The sequence below is a fragment of the Gopherus flavomarginatus genome, chromosome 2 (genome assembly GCF_025201925.1).
Source record: "Gopherus flavomarginatus isolate rGopFla2 chromosome 2, rGopFla2.mat.asm, whole genome shotgun sequence".
NCBI lineage: Eukaryota > Metazoa > Chordata > Testudines > Testudinidae > Gopherus > Gopherus flavomarginatus.
In genome coordinates, this window is record NC_066618.1 from 121,405,782 (window position 1) to 121,423,154 (window position 17,373).

A 17,373-nucleotide genomic window follows, 5' to 3' on the forward strand; every position below is an offset into this window, starting at 1 on the left:
TAAACTCTCAATTAAAAAAAAAAAAAAAAGTTTCCAGTCCTCATGATTAGAGAGAGGAGATTGGCACAAGAGCACCCTCGAGCCTCAGGAATCAATGGTCAAAGACAAAACAATTACTTATAGGGCTATTAATTAATTACAGTTAAGTCATGCGATTAACTCAAAACAATTAATCGTGATTAATCAGTTTTAATCACATTGCTAAATAATAGAACAGCAATTGAAATTTATTAAATATTTTGGATGTTTTTCTACATTTTCATATATATTGTATTCTGCGTTGTAACTGAAATCGAAATGTATATTTTTATTACAAATATTTGCACTGTAAAAATGATAAAAGAAATATTATTTTTCAATTCAACTCATACGATACTGTAGTGCAATCTCTGTCATGAAAGTGCAACGTACAAATGTAGATTTTTTTTGTTTGTTTTTTACACAGATGCACTCAAAAACAAAACAATGTAAAATTTCAGTCTACAAGTCCACTCAGTCCTACTTATCATTCAGCCAATTGCTAAGACAAACACAGCTTATGAATGCGTATAGAGAGGGAGAGGTGGGACACAGCCCCTCCTCCCAACAGAGGGAGCTGGAACATGCTGCAGCCATGTTGCCTGGTCTGGCCCGGCCCACCGGAGCAGGCTGCAGCCGTGCTGCCCAGCCTGCCAGAGCAGCTCCAGTCAGGCCAGAGACTTCCTCCCTGGCCCTCCCCAGATAAGGTGGGAAGGGATGGGATGGGATAAAAGTCTGGTCTTCATTTTTGCCTTGTTATTAGTGCCTTCACAAACTTACTACAATACTTCTGCCTACCTAAATTCCTGCTATGTTTTCAATCACCTGTAGTAGTCTTCATTTTGCATTGTAAACTCTTAGGTAATGTTGCCCAATGCTATTAAATATTGCCATGTTTTAACCCAGAGCTGGGTTCATTGCAATGATTCATCAAATGATTCTTGCAAATATATTGCATGTATCACAGGAGGGACTGGCAACATAATTTTGGCAGCGTGCCATAATCTCTAAACATTCTAAGGGTAGGCCTCCACTACTACTGTAGTGATCAGCTAACTTTAAATAAAAGGCATGTCCTTTGCCCCAAAGCAATCTCCCTACTGAGTTTATAAAGTGGTATTTAAACAACGGAGGTATTATAGCGTCTTAAAATTGAATCTTTCATAATGAAAATTGTAAAGCAACCTAAATATAGGGGCTGCTGCAAGATTTTGGAACCCTCAGAAGCAGAATTAGCTTGGCTCCTGATGGATCAATTTAGAGAGGCAGGAGATGTGGGAGAGTGAGGCAGGTTAGACTTCTCAGCCACACCCAGAACCTGGCCCCAGAGGACCAACCCCCTTCACCACTTCACAGGTGCAGGATAAGAAGCCCTGGAGCCCAAACAGCTGGGAACCAAGACTGCATGAGTTAGGCTCACCTCTACTGAGAGGTGTTAATAGTTCTTTAACCTTCACGAACCCTTCATTAAGGAAGGCTTCATTCCCCACAGAGAGCCACAAAAGCTGGGAATGTAGAATGCAGATTTTTAATATGTCAAACCCAATGGCACCCAGTTAGCTCCACTGCCTCTCAAATACTCTGCCATATCTTTGACCTTGGCTACACTGTCAATAAAGCAGGGCTTCTCATGCACCCACTGGGTAAGTGTATTGTATATCCTCTTCTAGTGTTTGGTTTACAGAGTATAACTATTCTGCTGCTGCCAGTTAATTTAGTAAGTCTTCAAACTTAAGCGGTAGAAGTCTGTGTTGCAGTGTTGAGAGGTTCAGGGTTCAAACTGTTGACATTACATTTGTACAAAACAGAAGTTGTTTTTAATGTTCTTTTTTTTTTTAAGACTAACAATGGAAATGATATTAAAAACGACATTATAAGAAAGTTATTTAAGGTTGCAAAGTCAATCACTTCCTATGCAAATTAAATCTGGCCCCTTTATGCATATGTATTATGAGCTGGTGTTAACTGATGATCACATACTATTTTCAGTGCACAGGATGGATGGTGGCCAGGGAATAAGTCAGAATTGTGTGCAGAACAAGTCCCTACCCCGTTTACTCTAGAAGTAGGCAGGTATGTACAGAATGAGACAGGTGTCCTGTGGTTAAAACAGGTGAATGTCGCAGAAGAGAACTATTCTATTGTTGTCTCTGCCATAGACTTTCTTATGATAAGCAAGTCACATCAAAACGTTGGCAGGTGGCTAACTGCGTGTTCCTCATTTTCTGGATGCCCAGCTTAACACGCCTGAGGTGTGTTAAGCAGTCTGTTGCAAATGAAGTCAAACTGAAGCTGTGTATGCTGAACAGCTCTGGATGGAGGGATGAGGAAAGGAATGAGAGTCCGTCCGTCCAGAGTTCAAATTAGAGTTCTGCTAATGACTTGCAGTACAACCTCTACTCCTGGGGGGAATTACGTGCCAAAAACTCAAAAATTCTGTGCACAATATTTTAAAATGCAGCAAAATTCTGCATATTTTATTTGTCAAAACAAAACAAAACAATCATGCCAGTTTCAATTATTTTGGTAATTTATTTTAAAATATCTGTCCGCAAATATGTCTAACAATACAAACACACAACAAAATTCAGAAAATGTTTTTCGACAAATAAGATTCTTTACTAAACTTTGAGTAATTAATTTAAACTGCAATATAGAAACTTATTTCTTGCACCCCTCAGAAGCAGTGCAAACGCTTGGAGGGAGTTAGGGGTAACAGAAGAGCTGAGGGAAAGGGAAGGAGCCTGGGAATGAACCTGGAGGGTTCTGGGTGTGGGAGAAGCATGGAACAGGTTTTTTTTGGGGGGAAGGGATTGTTGGGGACCTGGGGACCCTCCCCTACACAGACTCCTAGCCTCTGCCATTCAGTTAGGAATATCTGCCCCTGTTCTCGTGTGGCCCCACAGCCCCCGTCCTCATGTGGCCATATTCTGCGGAGAAAAAAAAATCTGCAGAAGACATGAATTCTGCATGTGCAAAGTGGTGCAGAATTCCCCCAGGAGAAAACTTCAGGCAAGACACTTTGACTGTTATTCCAACTGTAAAATAGGAACAATAATTCTCGTATCACCCAGGGAGTTGAGAAGATAAGTTCCCTAATATGTTTGTGAGGCACTCGGAACTAGAGTGATGAACACCATAAAAAAGACCATTAGGAAATCACTAATTCTATATTCAGTGCAGAATTTGAGTTGTGTGCAGTAAACAAGGCATAAGGCCATCCACTGAACAAGGATAAACCAGAATACCAAATAGCTGCCTCATTCACTGAGCAACATCCACCCTGTGCACTGAATGAGGCACAGTTCCCATGGAGGAAAATAAAACAGCACATGATCATTAATTAAAGACTGAATCATCATACATATGCATATGAAGATCAAATTGAGATTTCAAAATCAACCTAAATTCTGACACTTCTAACGTTCAAGATCTTGACTTAGCACCTAAAAAGCTATTTTAAGCAGTTTTTGTATGTAATATTTAGAGTGCTTTTGAATTCTTCAGGATAAAAATGTGCAAGATGTCAGATACTACTATGAATAATTGCAGTTCCTACAATAATCTTGGTAAATAATTAACTTCTAGTTTTTTTAGGCTACATTTTAACAATATCTATTCATAGATTCATAGACTCTAGGACTGGAAGGGACCTCGAGAGGTCGAGTCCAGTCTCCTGCCCTCATGGCAGGACCAAATACTGTCTAGACCATCCCTGATTGTAGCAAGATACCTGAAAAAATGTTTTTGTAAGACACATATTTAATATATTTCATAGTGAAAATAAGTAAGTTTTCTTTTCAATTGCAATAAGTAAAATGCAAAGAAATTGCAAAAGCCATTTATTCAGTTTATCACAACTACATGTGGATATGGCAACAATTACTGGTTAACATAACTCCTGGTTTCTTAAAAATCCTGTGAAGTACTACCTTTGTATTCAGTAAACTTGGATGCATGCATAGCTCTGATTAAAGAGCAAAATTTCGCACTAAACTGGCGGATTATATAGTGTTGTTATAGCTGTGTTGGACCCAGGATATGAGAGACACAAGGTAGATGAGGCAATATCTTTTACTGGGCCAACCTCGGCTGGTGGAAGGTACAAGCTTCCGAGCTACACAGAGCTCCTCTTCGGGTATGGGGAAGTAAGCAGAGTGTCTGAGATAAATGTAAATTGGGACAGAAGCCAGTCCACTAAAAGATATTACCTCACCTCTCTGTGGATTATATATATGCATTCGAAAACGTACTACTTGTTCCCGGTCCCTATGAAGAAGTTTTTAATTGACTTCTGCAGCAGCACTGACTCCATTGGGAAATTCACTAAAGATCAGATCCTGTAACATTTACTTACACAAACAGTCCTTACTTCTAGAAGTGTCCCACTATTTTCTGCTCACTTGAGTAAGTGTTGCAGGATAAGATTCTATGATACTACCTACAAGTATAAAGTTAAGCCTATCAAAGTGTTCAGCTGAGTCAACAGAACAATGTATAGCATGTAATATGATGTTTATGCCTTTGCAGAGTCAGGGCCTTATTTTGCATTACACGTGAAAATAAAGGAGATTCAAAATCTCCTTCAGACTGTGTTTATATAAGCTGTACTCACTTCTCTTCTGAGTTCATTCATACACTGGCATGTTTTTAGTATGGCTACTTCCAAGTCTTCGGTGATATCCTTTGTTTTCTGGCTTTGCTGCAAGGAAAAGACAATCAAACAAAATACCCCAACTGATGTACAAATTATGCCAGGCAGTGTTAATGCAGTAATTCAGTTTTAAGTACATTTTCTTGCAAGTGCAAGACACTGGAGCTGGCAGCCAGCGGGGCACTGGCAGGGTTCCAGTGACAGATAACAGCAGAGAAAGGTGGTCCCCTGCAAGGTTCCAGCAACAGGTCATAGACTCCTGAGGGGGCCCTCCTCAGGGTTTCAGCAACGGGTGACAGCCTTGTGGAGGGTGCGAGGGAGGAGCAGGATTCCTCGGGCGAGAGGCTGAGTGTGTTCCATTTTCTCTTTGGGAAACATCGTCATAGAATATCAGGGTTGGAAGGGACCTCAGGAGATCATCTAGTCCAACCCCCTGCTCAAAGCAGGACCAATCCCCAGACAGATTTTTACCCCAGTTCCCTAAATGGCACCCTCAAGGATTGAACTCACAATCCTGGGTTTAGCAGGCCAATGCTCAAACCACTGAGCTATCCCTCCTCCCGAGGTCATCCTCCATAACTGGTCATCCTCCAGCTTCCAGCCGCCACGGGCAGAAGGGGAACCCCACATTTCCCAACCACCAAGATAGTGGGAGGAAACCAAGGACCTGCAAAAGCAGAAGTCACAGACAGGGCACGGCTTCCACAAATTTTTGTTTAGTGTCCGTGACACGTCCATAACTTTTACTAAAAATAACCATGACAAAATCTTAGCCTTAATCATAAGGATCTCACACTTTTGCCCAGCTCTACTCTTAAAGTCTGAGCAAATATTGCCCTTCTGTGGGACGTGCATGTCCCCCAAACAACTAATGCATTGGGAATGTCTATTACTGAGAGTCTCGGCAGGTGAGTCAATGCTTAAATCCTAGAGATCCTGGCATATTCCCGCAATGTATACAACATTGAGGGAAACCTCTCCATATGGGGAACCAGGAGAAGGAATAAACAAAAATGAGAAATTATGAAAGAAAATGTAACACCAATAACTACATTAAAACTACTACTAAGAATTGCAAAGTTAAGCTTGAACAATAATAAGTCGGCATGCTAGATCTCAAACAAGGTAGTTGAGAAGGAACCCAGGATGCCCTGTATACCCTTAGTAGAGGGCATGAAGGTGAGAAGGGTACATGCATGGGCTGAGCAGGTGCTGCTACCAAAAATCTCTGATCCAAGGTGTATGCATGCCTCAGGTGGAGCACCCACAGGGACACTACTCAAACAAGAATCTTCCTTTCTTCTTCAAGTACTGGTCCCTATGGAGGTTCACCGTAGGTGACTCCCAAGCAGTGTTTATTGAGGAGGCAGTTGCAAGGAAGTGCTCTGTACCACAGTTCATAGGATCACTGAACCAAAGGAGGCATCCTCAGCTAAGGCTTGCATCAGGGCATTGTGCCTGGTAAACATGTGAAAGGAGCCTTAGGTTGCTGCTCTATGGGTCTCAGGGAGTGGGATTCCTTGCAGGGAAGCTCATTCCATGAAGGGAGCTTAAGTTCTGGTGGAATGAGTCCTGACAGACTGAGACAGAGGGGTTTCTGCAAGCTCATGGCAGAGGAAGATGCAGTGGAAATCCATTCATGAGTCTTTGGGAAGATATTGCCTCTTTTTTCATCCTCTCAGCAATGGAAATTGTGATAGACCCAGGCCAGTTGGGAACAGCAGAGTAGTAGAAGGGAGATACACTGGCCACGGGATAAGCAGTTTTCTGTTCCCTGAGCTACCAGAGCAGGAGCTGCTCCAGGCTAATGAGAACACCTGTCTCCAATTAACCTGTTAAGAGTCAAGTGAGACTGTTAAGCAGCTGACTCTAATTAAGGCCCCTCTGGTGCTATAAAAGGGCTCACTCCAGTCAGGCCAGAGGGAGCCAGAGGAGAGGAAGTGCGTGCAAGGAACTGGGAGCAAGAGGCATGCAAGAAGCTGAGAGTGAGAAGACATATTGCTGGAAGATTGAGGAGTACAAGCATTATCAGACATCAGGAGGAAGGTCCGGTGGTGAGAACAAAGAAGAGGTTGGGAGGAGGCCATGGGGAAGTAGCCCAGGGAGTTGTAGCTGTCACGTAACTGTACCAGAAGGCACTCTAGACAGCTGCAGTCCGCAGGGCCCTGGGCTGGGATCTGGAGTAGAGGGCAGGCCCGGGTTCCCCCCAAACCTCCCAACTCCTGATCAAACACAGGAGGAATTGACCTGGACTGTGGTTTCTACCAGAGGGGAAGGTCTCTGGGCTGTTTCCCGACCCACAGGGTGAAACTGTGAGGCGAGCAAATCTGCCAATAAGCACAGGACCCACCAAGGTAGAGGAGGAACTTTGCCACAAAATGGATAACCACAAAGATCTTCTAAAGGGCCTTGCCCTGTCCAGGTAGAAGGCCAGAGCTCTACATTATTGTTTTCCCCTCTCTCCTGGCAGGGGTGATAGCTGTTAGGAAGGCCATTTACATCGATAAAAGTAACAGAGTATAGGAAGCCAAGGGATCTAGTGGCAGGGTCCTATGCTGCAAAAGCATCAGGTTCAAATCTTGATACTGATATGAATGTTCTGACAATGTCTGTTAAGAACATTGCTGGTATAGGATGGGTGAAAATTAAGCAGTTCACCACCACAGGATGAAAGGCTAAATGTATCCATAGCAAACTAATGGACAGGCCTGATGACTTGAAGTAGAGGAGAGGAGATTGTCCAGGACAAGAGGAAATCCAGACTCCTCCAGAGGTAAAGCATGCATTTGGCTCTACAGGAAGAACTGCTTGCATTTGGTAACGTAACACTTTATTGTAGAAGGTTTCTTACTATTGGGAAGGATAGATTGAACCTACTCTGAGAAGAATCTCTAAACTTGTTGCACAACCAAAAACCAGGCTGCCAGATGGAGGAATGGTTTGTCTTCCCTTTGCTCTGTGACAGCAGGTCCGGAAATGACTGCAGGTGAACACATGGGTGGGAGGCTATCTGCACAGCCATCATGAACCAGAACTGCCATGGCCACCATGGTGCTATTAAAGTCACTGTCGCCTTGTCCCACTTGATCTTTCAGAGGGTACCACCACAGCCATGACTTTTGTAAAAACCACTGTCCAAGACAAGAGGACACAGCAGTGTATAATACCAGGCAAATGGGTCTTAGACATCATTGCAGCTGGTGCATGATTGAATTCCTGCCCTCGCCCCCAAACAAACAAAAACAAACAAAAAAACCCTTCCCCATCCCTATTCAGGGACACTTCTCATGAGAGGATTCTTAGCAAGGAGCTGGACTCTTTAGTCCAGTTAGGGGCAATAGAGCCTGTACCTCCTTGTCACAGGAGTGGGCGGAAGAGCTTTTACTCCAAATACTTTCTAATTGGCTGAAGACCCATCCTAGACCCCAGGCAGCTGAACATTTTCATCTGCCACTCAGGATTCAGGATGATTTTAGCCAGGCTGCTATAATCCCCTCCCTGAATGCAGGTGACTGGTATGCAGCTCTCAATTTGAAGTATGTCTATTTCCATATAGCTACCATCCAGCACTGAGGAAATTCCTGCATTTCACTGTGGACTTAAAGCATTTCCAGTATGAGGATTTACTCTGGCCATTTGAAGAATGTCTTTGTCATTATGAATAACAGGAAACCCTCTACAATAAAGTGTTGTGCTGCCAAATGAAAGCAGTTCTCCCTATGGCGCGAGATGCATAATTTGCCTCTGGAGGAGTTTGGATTTCCTCTTGTCTTGGACAATGGTGGCCTTAGTGCTGTGTGGTATGGCCGGTGCAAATGGCAAGTGATCCTTTCTAACTATAACTAAATTAACTAATACAAAAACTAATTTACATGTCAAAGTTTGGGCTAATGTTTGAGGGCTACGGATATAGGAGGGCTCTGTCTCAGATCATAGGCAATAGGAAAGGCTCTGGAAATCAGAGGAACTCAATAGGAGCAGAAATTTGTCAGGAACTTCCCAGGAGAGGGATGTGTGTCACTTAGCCCAGGGAAAGTAAGCCCTGCAGGAGGAGATAATTTGAGCGATATGAGCTGGGGAGAGGAAAGATGCTCCAGACACATTAAAGTCATTACAAGAGCCTGGTCAGCATGGATCTCGTTGGGAAAGTAGGCCTTCTGGTGGGTGAGCTGAGGCGGGGATCGAGGTCTCGGCGAAGGAGACCTGCGACTGCGATCCAATGCCTGAGGGTGTTCTGCAAGTCTTTGCTGCTGCACTCCAGTGGACTTGCTTTTCGATGCTGGGGGTGGGGCTGCCTCAATCACCTAGCGTGGCACCTGCAGAGTCAGTCAGCTTTGCTCTTTAGCAGCCGGAACCGCTTCAGGCCCTGAAGGCCCCAATGTGGGCTGGGAGCACTTGCCACTGCCCGGTAGGGGGGGCGGGTCCCTGACCAGGCTTGAGGATCTGACCACTGCAATATCCCCTTGAAGCCCCAAAGCGGGCACATGGCCTTACATAGGTCCTTTGCCCATAGGCCCTTGGTCCTTCAGCACTGAAGGGCTCCACTTCTTCAGCTGCTTTCTGGGCACCAGTGAAGGGGAGAGGTGCTGGCCGAGTCCAGTGCTAGTGGTGTGCTCCACACCAAAGCTGATTCACTCAGCACACGGTCAGTGGTGGTGGACTCCGGTACAGGACAAAAAGCCAATTCCATTAGGAGATCCCTCAAGTGGATAGCCCGCTCCTTCTGGGTATGAGGGCGAAAGTTTTTACAAATACGACACTTGTCCTTCCTCAGGCTTTCTCCCAGACACTTGAGACAACTGTCGTGTGGATCACTGATGGGCATTGGTCTGCTGCATGTCAAACACAACTTAAAGCTGGGTGAGTGGGGCATGCCGTGCCTAGGGTGAAGTCCCAGACAGGACTCTAACTGCTAATAACGACTATACTCAACAGCTACCTAGGCAACACTATCAACAAACTATTTACAAAACGCTCTAAGGCATGAAGTCCATTGTGGACAAGGAGAAACCTCTAGCCTTTGCTATGCAAGGAAAGGCACTCGGACTAACCACCATGGACAGTAAGAAGGAACTGAGAGGGCAGAGGGCCAGTGGCGCCTGATATAGCCCTGCATGGGAACACTACTCCAGAGGCTGCCACAGCTGGCCCTAAGAATACCGCTAAGGCAGAAGTCTCCGGCAACTGTGCACATACACACCTAAAATAGAATTGACATGAGCAAGTACTCAAAGAACTTTAAAACAAAACCAAGAGGAGAGATTCTGATCTGGAGTAAGGGCCTAGAAAGCACATGCCTTAATCCAGCCCTGAAAGGGGCAAATACAGGATGGAATGTACTTCATCGCCCATATTTTATGGGAAATCAGTACTGTCAGACACAGGACCCAAGTCCCTTCTGCCTAGATATAAAATGGATTCTAAATGCAAAATCCATTAAACTGAACCCCATAAAGCCATTCCTTACTGGAGTCAAGAGGAAGAATGAAGACTGAGGGAGGAAGTCTAAGAAATATCCCTTCCGTAGGGTATACAAAGCATCTTTGTCCTGTACAAATAAAGTCTTAGGAACTGATGCTTTCCAAACTGCTGTCAGGCTTTAGTGATTACTAGTAGAGTGCTAGTAAAGCTTTATCTTGCTTAGGATTCCCCAGAAGCACCTGCAAGAGAACTTTAAACATGAAGCAACAGAGGAAAGAAGAAAGATCTTTTATGTTGTTGCCCCAGGACAGAGGCATTTAAACCTGCATTTTCCTGAGGCTCAGAGAGCTTACCCAAATCTGTGGCTCAACTGACTACTGCCAGCAAAAGAACTGCCACCTCTCAGCTGTTGCCTGGAACAAGATAAGTACTAGAGGTACAGCATAAACCCTCAAACAACCCAATTAACTGAATTATAAATCTGTATACGTAATCTACACCATGGCCCAAGCTCCAGTGCCTGGGCTCCTGAATCAGGTGGGTTCTAGAAATGGACAGTAGCCTAATACGTCTCCTAGCTACCACAGTGCAGAAGAAACAAGATGACAACTTTGCTGAATCACAAGTAATATCAAAGATTACGGTTTTGGGATTTTTTTAATCTAATGCAGAGTTTAAGGAAGGAAGGAACAGTTGAAGATTCCTGAAAGGTCTGTGACTCTCTTAAGAACCTCTGGTATCAAGGGCTTTGTTGAACATGTAGTTACTATTAAACAGTACCTGGGACTGCTGGTTTTAAGGGACAGTGTGGTATGCTGGACAGCAGCCAGATCTGTCTCTTAGCTATGACAAAGGAGGGAGTTAAATGAAAATCTTTTAATGTCACAAGCAGTTCTGCAGAGTACTGTTAGTAAACACAGACCCTCTTCATGTGTCCTAGTGTTCTCTCTACAGTACTGTACAGGGCAGTAACTCTTCAGGAGAGAAACTGGAGGAGAAATAAAGCAGGAAATGGCTACTCACAGAGCTGCACATACTGTGCCTTAAAAGGGAAAGAGCCAACAGTGGCATCCATTTCAGGCATTAAGCATGGCCTGTGGAGGATATTGCTAACATATCATTTTAGCAGGGATCTACCATTCAGAATTAATGTTTCCTAATAACACTGACAGAAGATGGTAAAATCCCTTTTCATATTTTTCGTTTTAAAAGCATCCTTACTAGGCAAGTCTTCTCATGAGCAGGCTGTCTCTTCAACACCTAATTGATTCACATGAGACAATTAAACTCCTTGACTATCAGCAAGTGATTATGTAACTTATAAGCTCATGAAACTCCACTACTATTGAACTAAGAACAGGAACAACTAAGAACTCCTGGCTGCAGACTCTGAATCACCCACACAGGAGACAAAGGTATGAGACCTCTGCTTCCTCAGCATATGAGACCTTTAAGATTCCCCTTCAGAGGCTCATATATCTTTCAACACCCTTTTTCTGGGAGGACATCCTGAAGAGGACAGAGTGCATTCAGATGGGTTACACCCATTTGAGGAGGCAGGGACCTATTGTCTGAAACCTATGGAGTCACAAGGGCGGCAGCAGGCAGGGAATAACCATCATCAGCGAGGGCTCTTCCCAATCACAGTTCCCACAGAAACAATAATGAGAGAGTCAATGATTGCAACATAGCCATGGGAGGAGCATCTCATTAAGAAAAATGAAAATCTCTGGGCAGACAAGCACCCACAGAGGACCATACTGGGAGCTGTGGTTTCCAGTGTAGAATGAAGAACTACCAGACTCGGGACCAGAGTGGAGGTTATGAGTGTTGGGTTTGATGGCTTAGCAAGATCACAAATACAGAGAGGATGCCCTTTGGCCAGAGTCAGTCTATATTCCCTACAGCAAGCACCTTTGTCCATCTTTGCAATGGACAGTGCTCCACTTGCTGCAGGGACCCAAATGGTCACTCATCTCCAAAAATGGATGGTCACACACAGCCATCTTTGGACAATATATTATGCTTGCATTCAAGATGCATTGTTTTGGCCATACTATTAAACTCCACAGCTAATACACACTGCTACTGGGGAGGAGATGAGAAAGGAACAGTAAGGAATACAGGTTTGTCATCAAAACCCAAGTCTACAAATTATATCCTCAAGCTCAGACCAAAGCTGCTGTGAAGAGCTGGTCCACATGGCACAGAAGCAGCAACTCTGGGGCTGTGTTTCAGTTACCAGATTATATAGGAAGAGTTTAGGGGGAACCAATATGTTTAGCCAGTTAGCTACTTTTGTAGCATTTGTGGGCATGATAATCATCAGTTCCAGACTCAAGAATTCTGTGTATAAGACAAAGTACTTGATAGACAGTTACGTTACAAGTGACTCTCTTTCTGTATGTTGCTTGTGTATTCTTCGACATGAGTCACATATGATCCTTGTTCAAAAGCTTTAAATATCAGTCCATAATTTTTTTTAAAAAAGTAAACAGTAAGTAAGGTTTTTAACTGGACTACAGATTAACCCAATATTTTCCAAAGTGTGGGACACTCTGCCTGGGAAAGCACAGAGGAGCCAACCGGGGAGAACCCAGGCTCTCAATTATTCTCTAGAGACTCAGCTTCTGTTAAAAACATCAGTTTCTACCTGTTAAAATTAGGAAGAAAATCTTGAAAACGTGAGCCAAATATGAGTGCGATGTCTGCCCATTTGAGTGCACACTCATTCTGAGTAGACTTTCAACATTACATCGGGGGGCTGACAGGGCTGCACAATTGTTTTCATATTCCTGAAAGGGAATTTAGCTTTCAAAAGTTTTGAATGTTCTGAATTAGCCTGTACACTGAGTTTCAGTGAAACAAATAAAACTGACCGCCTATACCAATTTAAAACCTCCACAAGGAGCAAATTATTTTTGAACACTAAAAATATTGGAAAACTAGGACACATGATTAAGTGTCCCATTAGTATATTTTAATTTAAAATATTCCACTGGCTACTACTTTTCTTTTTAATTAAAAAGCTGATAATTATTTTCTCTCTTCCCAAAAGAGAGAGTAAATAATTATCTCATTACTCAACAGTAATTCTTTTAATCAAATAAAGAGCAACTGACTCTGAAAAGAATGCCATGAAATTGTTCACCACAAGGATGGTGGCCAGAATTCAGAGCATTAGGGGGGCAGAGAAGCAGACAGACTAAAACAATGGAAAACTAAAATATCCTCAAGTCTGCAAGAGTGATGTAGAGGACTGGGGTAGAGGTCGTTATAATGAACTCCTTTTTGACATATTATATACATTCTGTTTTCTTAAGCCAAAAAAGAGTCTAAAAAACATATTTTTCTTTCCAAAGTATAGATGAAAAGATTTACTTTGCTAAAAAGCTCTTACAGCTTGCATCCACACTGAAACCAGCTGCTCTAGTTCCATTTTAGCCTGCTTGGACTGCTCCAAGATGCGTTCTCTGTGCTCATGGCTGGTGTAGGCAGAATCAGTAAAATCTTCTGTGTGTTCCAGAATGAGTTCCAGCATTGTTGAAAGATTCTCCTTAGAGAAAAAATAAAGATTCTCCCGTAGACCTTCCACCTTATTCTGTAAAGGATAAAATTCAGGTCTCTATGAATCATTCACGTAAATACAGATAGCGGATGTATTGTGCGTTTTTCCCCACCCTTCAGCTTTTCTTTAGCCTATTGTTAGCACTTTCTAACAATGAGAAATTATTTTACCCACCCGCAGCCATCCATTTTCTTTCTTCACCTACTAGCACCATTAGCAACATAATTTATGTCTCACCACTGAAACAAACTGCAAAGTTAAGCATATTTCAATATTTCTGTACTATAATAGTTCTGCTGTGAATACTAAGATAAACCCAATCTAATGACTGTTGCTAAACAATGTGGTATTCAAGTTTTGTTTGCGGTCTTTTACACATCCGTCTGCATTCAAAATGTTTATAAAAATTTACATATAGTAAAGTGGATATTCTTGGGCAGCTGCATCATGGGAATTTTGACCAAATTTTAGGTGCAGAGATATGGAAAAAAGAGTAGCACAATCTCCAGGGAATGGATATATCAGATAAGATCAAAGTCAGGATGCAAAGGGCCAGCCTCTCCCCTGATTGCCATCCTCAGGAATAAATCTTGGGCAGGACAGACTGTCAAATATTCAGCTAAGACATCCCTTTAATCAGAAACATGTTCTCAGTGGGATGTGATATCCAATGGAATTTTAGAAGAGCAAGATTAAATGAGCAGAAGAGATGATTTTGCATTAGAACAGTTTCTTCAAAATGACAGTTTGCTGTTTTACACTCTTTCCACAGAAGGGTGATGTTTTTAGTGTGTAGATTTTAAAATGTTAAAAGTTTAATTACCAGTTATCAACTAGGAGCTTCCTTAGTTCACCTCCTAATGACTTATTTTAGGAAAATGCTGGCTGAGACATTATGGGTACATCTACACAGCACACTAAGCCCAGACCTGTGTGACCCATGCCTGCAGATTTGGCATTTCCACGTCTGCCCTTGAACATCCACAATGCATTGGAAATGCAGGCCCCACAGCCATGCTGGCGCATCCATACTACAATAAGCAGACCCAAGTCACAACTTCAGCTTTTGTGGGTTTGTGGGCTATTGCACTCTTGCCAGCTGTAGTTGCTCTAGGGCTTGGTTCACAGAGGGTTGTGGGAGAACTTGTCTGTCTGTCCCATGGGAGTTAATTGAGTGTTTTGGGTGGTTTTACCCCAAGAACACATCCTGCCAACCCATTTTGTGTCCGTATACTCCCAGCAGCCAGAGCAGATATAAGGGTATTGTCATTCCAGCTGCAACCCAGCTGATGCTGCTCATACCTTTTGCCTTAGTCGCAGATTTCCCCTATGTATACCAGTGCTTCTGGAGCAGGGATTGGATGAGAATGACCAGCAGTAAGTCCTGAACTTTCGCATGAAGAAGCAGTTATTCCTGGAGGTCTGTGATCAGCCTTCCCTACCTTCCAGCACCAGGACACCCATATAATGGAGGTCATGCTAGTCCAAACAGAGATCGCTATACCATAGGTATGGAATAGCCACCAGACTACTATAGTTTGGAATTGGCAAATCAACTGTGAGGGTTGTTGTGGCAGAGGTTTCTGGGCAGAGGATGTACCCAAAGGTGATGGGCATTACAAATGTTCCTGAAATAATTGCTGGCTTTCAGTGAATGAGTTTTCCAATCTGCACCAGAACCACAGAGGGACTCATGCCTATAAATTATACGCTGAAAGCATGAGTACATAAACCACAAAGGTACTACTGCATCGTTATGCAGGCCCTTGTCAACCACGGGGGCCGATTCATGGACACCAATGTCCGACACACTGGCAGGGTGAATGATGCCAGGGTGTTCTAGAGATCAAGACTTTACCTTCATGGAGAAGCTGGGACATTATTCCCATTGAATGACATTCTGATAAATGGAGTCACTGTCCCTACTGTTATTCTAGGAGATCCCACTTACCTGTTGCCATGGCTTATGAAACCATATCCCCATTTCAAAGGGCCTAGCAAAAGAAGGTTCAGCTATACACTCAGTAGCTGTAGGAAGGTCCTGGAATGGGACGTTAACATCGTTGACTTGCTGCTTTATTCATTCTCTACACTGTTCTGCTGTCCAACTGATCTCCAACACTGCCATCCACTTGGGTACAGTTTCACAGACATGATCATTTCTTGCGCTCTTGATGAAGCTGAATGTTTTGCTCACTTTGCACCAGAGTTTAACTAGAATCCAGCTGTGTTTCTCTGGCCAGCTAGCAATGTGCTTGATGCAGGACTTGATCTTACTGCTGGCCATTCAAATACATGCTGGCACTGACTGTGTTTCCAGTGGAGCAGTCCATGTGGAAGTGAAGGGTTAAACGCCAAACAGCTGCATTTGAACTGGGAAGTTGCTTTCAGTTCCTGGGAAGTGAGTTGAAAGCTTTGGGATTGAAGGGCTAGGAAACACAGCTACAGGGAACTGGGGAATATCGTTGTTGGACTCTCCAAACCTGAATGCAGCAACCTGGACTTGACCTAGCAGCCACATAGCAATGCCTGAGGCTTTGAATCATTTCAAGGGGGACTGAGGCTCTGACATACACCTCCCCCATGCCAGCAGGGTCTGTGGGTCTGAGTGAACGATTTCAATGTGGACAGAAGCAGGGCTTGGCCTTAAACCTGTGTCAGAGCCAGGGGTTAGTGAGTGTAGACATACCCTCCTAAGCGGCCTAGATAGTGGGGTGAGTTGAGAGCAGCACTTCAACATAGCATATAGATCTGAATACATTTTGATCTACTCCCCTGCGTGTTGGAAGTGGTTGCAATATTAGCAGATGTACAGTGGCAGCATCAGACAAACCATAACCATCTTTTTTCAAGCTATAATGAGTTTCTGGGAGCTCTGTGCAAGGCCTGATATTGGAAACTGCCACTCATTCAAGGTGCAGAGAAATTAGCTTCCCATTGTACATATGTATTTTTTAAATTTATGTTGCAATCACATTATTTTAAGTCATAGAATAATAATACTGTCTTTATCCTTACCTTGAATTCTTTGATGCTCGTATATATACTTATGGCGGCCATTTCATTCTCTCCACTGGGTCTAGAGTCAGTTACGATCTCTATTACCTGCTCCAAAGCTAATCTCATTCGGTGAAACACTCCTTCTTTGTTTAAACGAGCAGATTCACAGTCAGGATGCCTCAGACATGTCTTTAAAAATAAATTTAATATATTACCCAAAAGTCCATGTGTAGTATAATGAAATAAATACTCATTTCCATACCCAGCCTAAAGCAAAAATGTGTAATGTTATTACAAATTCAATTAACTTACTATTGCATATGGCAACATTTTTAGCACTACTCATGGAAAAGCCTCTCCCCAACATCATTTTACATTCAAATTTCTTTTGTTGCAATCTTTATAAACATAGCTGTGGAAACAGCATTACCTTATTCTGCCAGCTACTATAATCTGTGGTTCACCAACATTGAGTACAGTACGTGAAGTCTTACCTTTGAAGCAGTGAGAAGCATCATGGTGCATTTCTCAAGAACAGCCCTAGCTGCTGCCATTCTAGCTTTTTTCTTTTCATCCTTTAAATCCTATGTAAATAAAATGAAAACATTAAGTATTCTTGGATGATAGCTGAAGAAATTAGCTACCTATAAAGAAAGAAAAGGACCAACCAAAAGGAAAAAGTTGTCTTTTTTTTAAGCTGCTTTATGATGTC

At 43.0% G+C, this 17,373-nt stretch overlaps 1 protein-coding gene across 5 annotated transcripts in view; it reads right to left on the reverse strand.

Moving 5' to 3' along the window:
- CTNNAL1 (catenin alpha like 1) overlaps positions 1 to 17,373 on the reverse strand; it is a 156,206-nt gene that overhangs the window by 57,390 nt on the left and 81,443 nt on the right. For all 5 annotated transcript variants that reach the window (XM_050938179.1, XM_050938177.1, XM_050938178.1 and 2 more), the window contains exons 5-8: positions 17,156 to 17,245; positions 16,680 to 16,850; positions 13,494 to 13,694; positions 4,634 to 4,720 (exon numbers count right to left, since the gene is read on the reverse strand). In XM_050938179.1, coding sequence (XP_050794136.1) covers positions 4,634 to 4,720; positions 13,494 to 13,694; positions 16,680 to 16,850; positions 17,156 to 17,245 — 549 coding nt within the window. The remainder of the gene's footprint in view (positions 1 to 4,633; positions 4,721 to 13,493; positions 13,695 to 16,679; positions 16,851 to 17,155; positions 17,246 to 17,373) is intronic.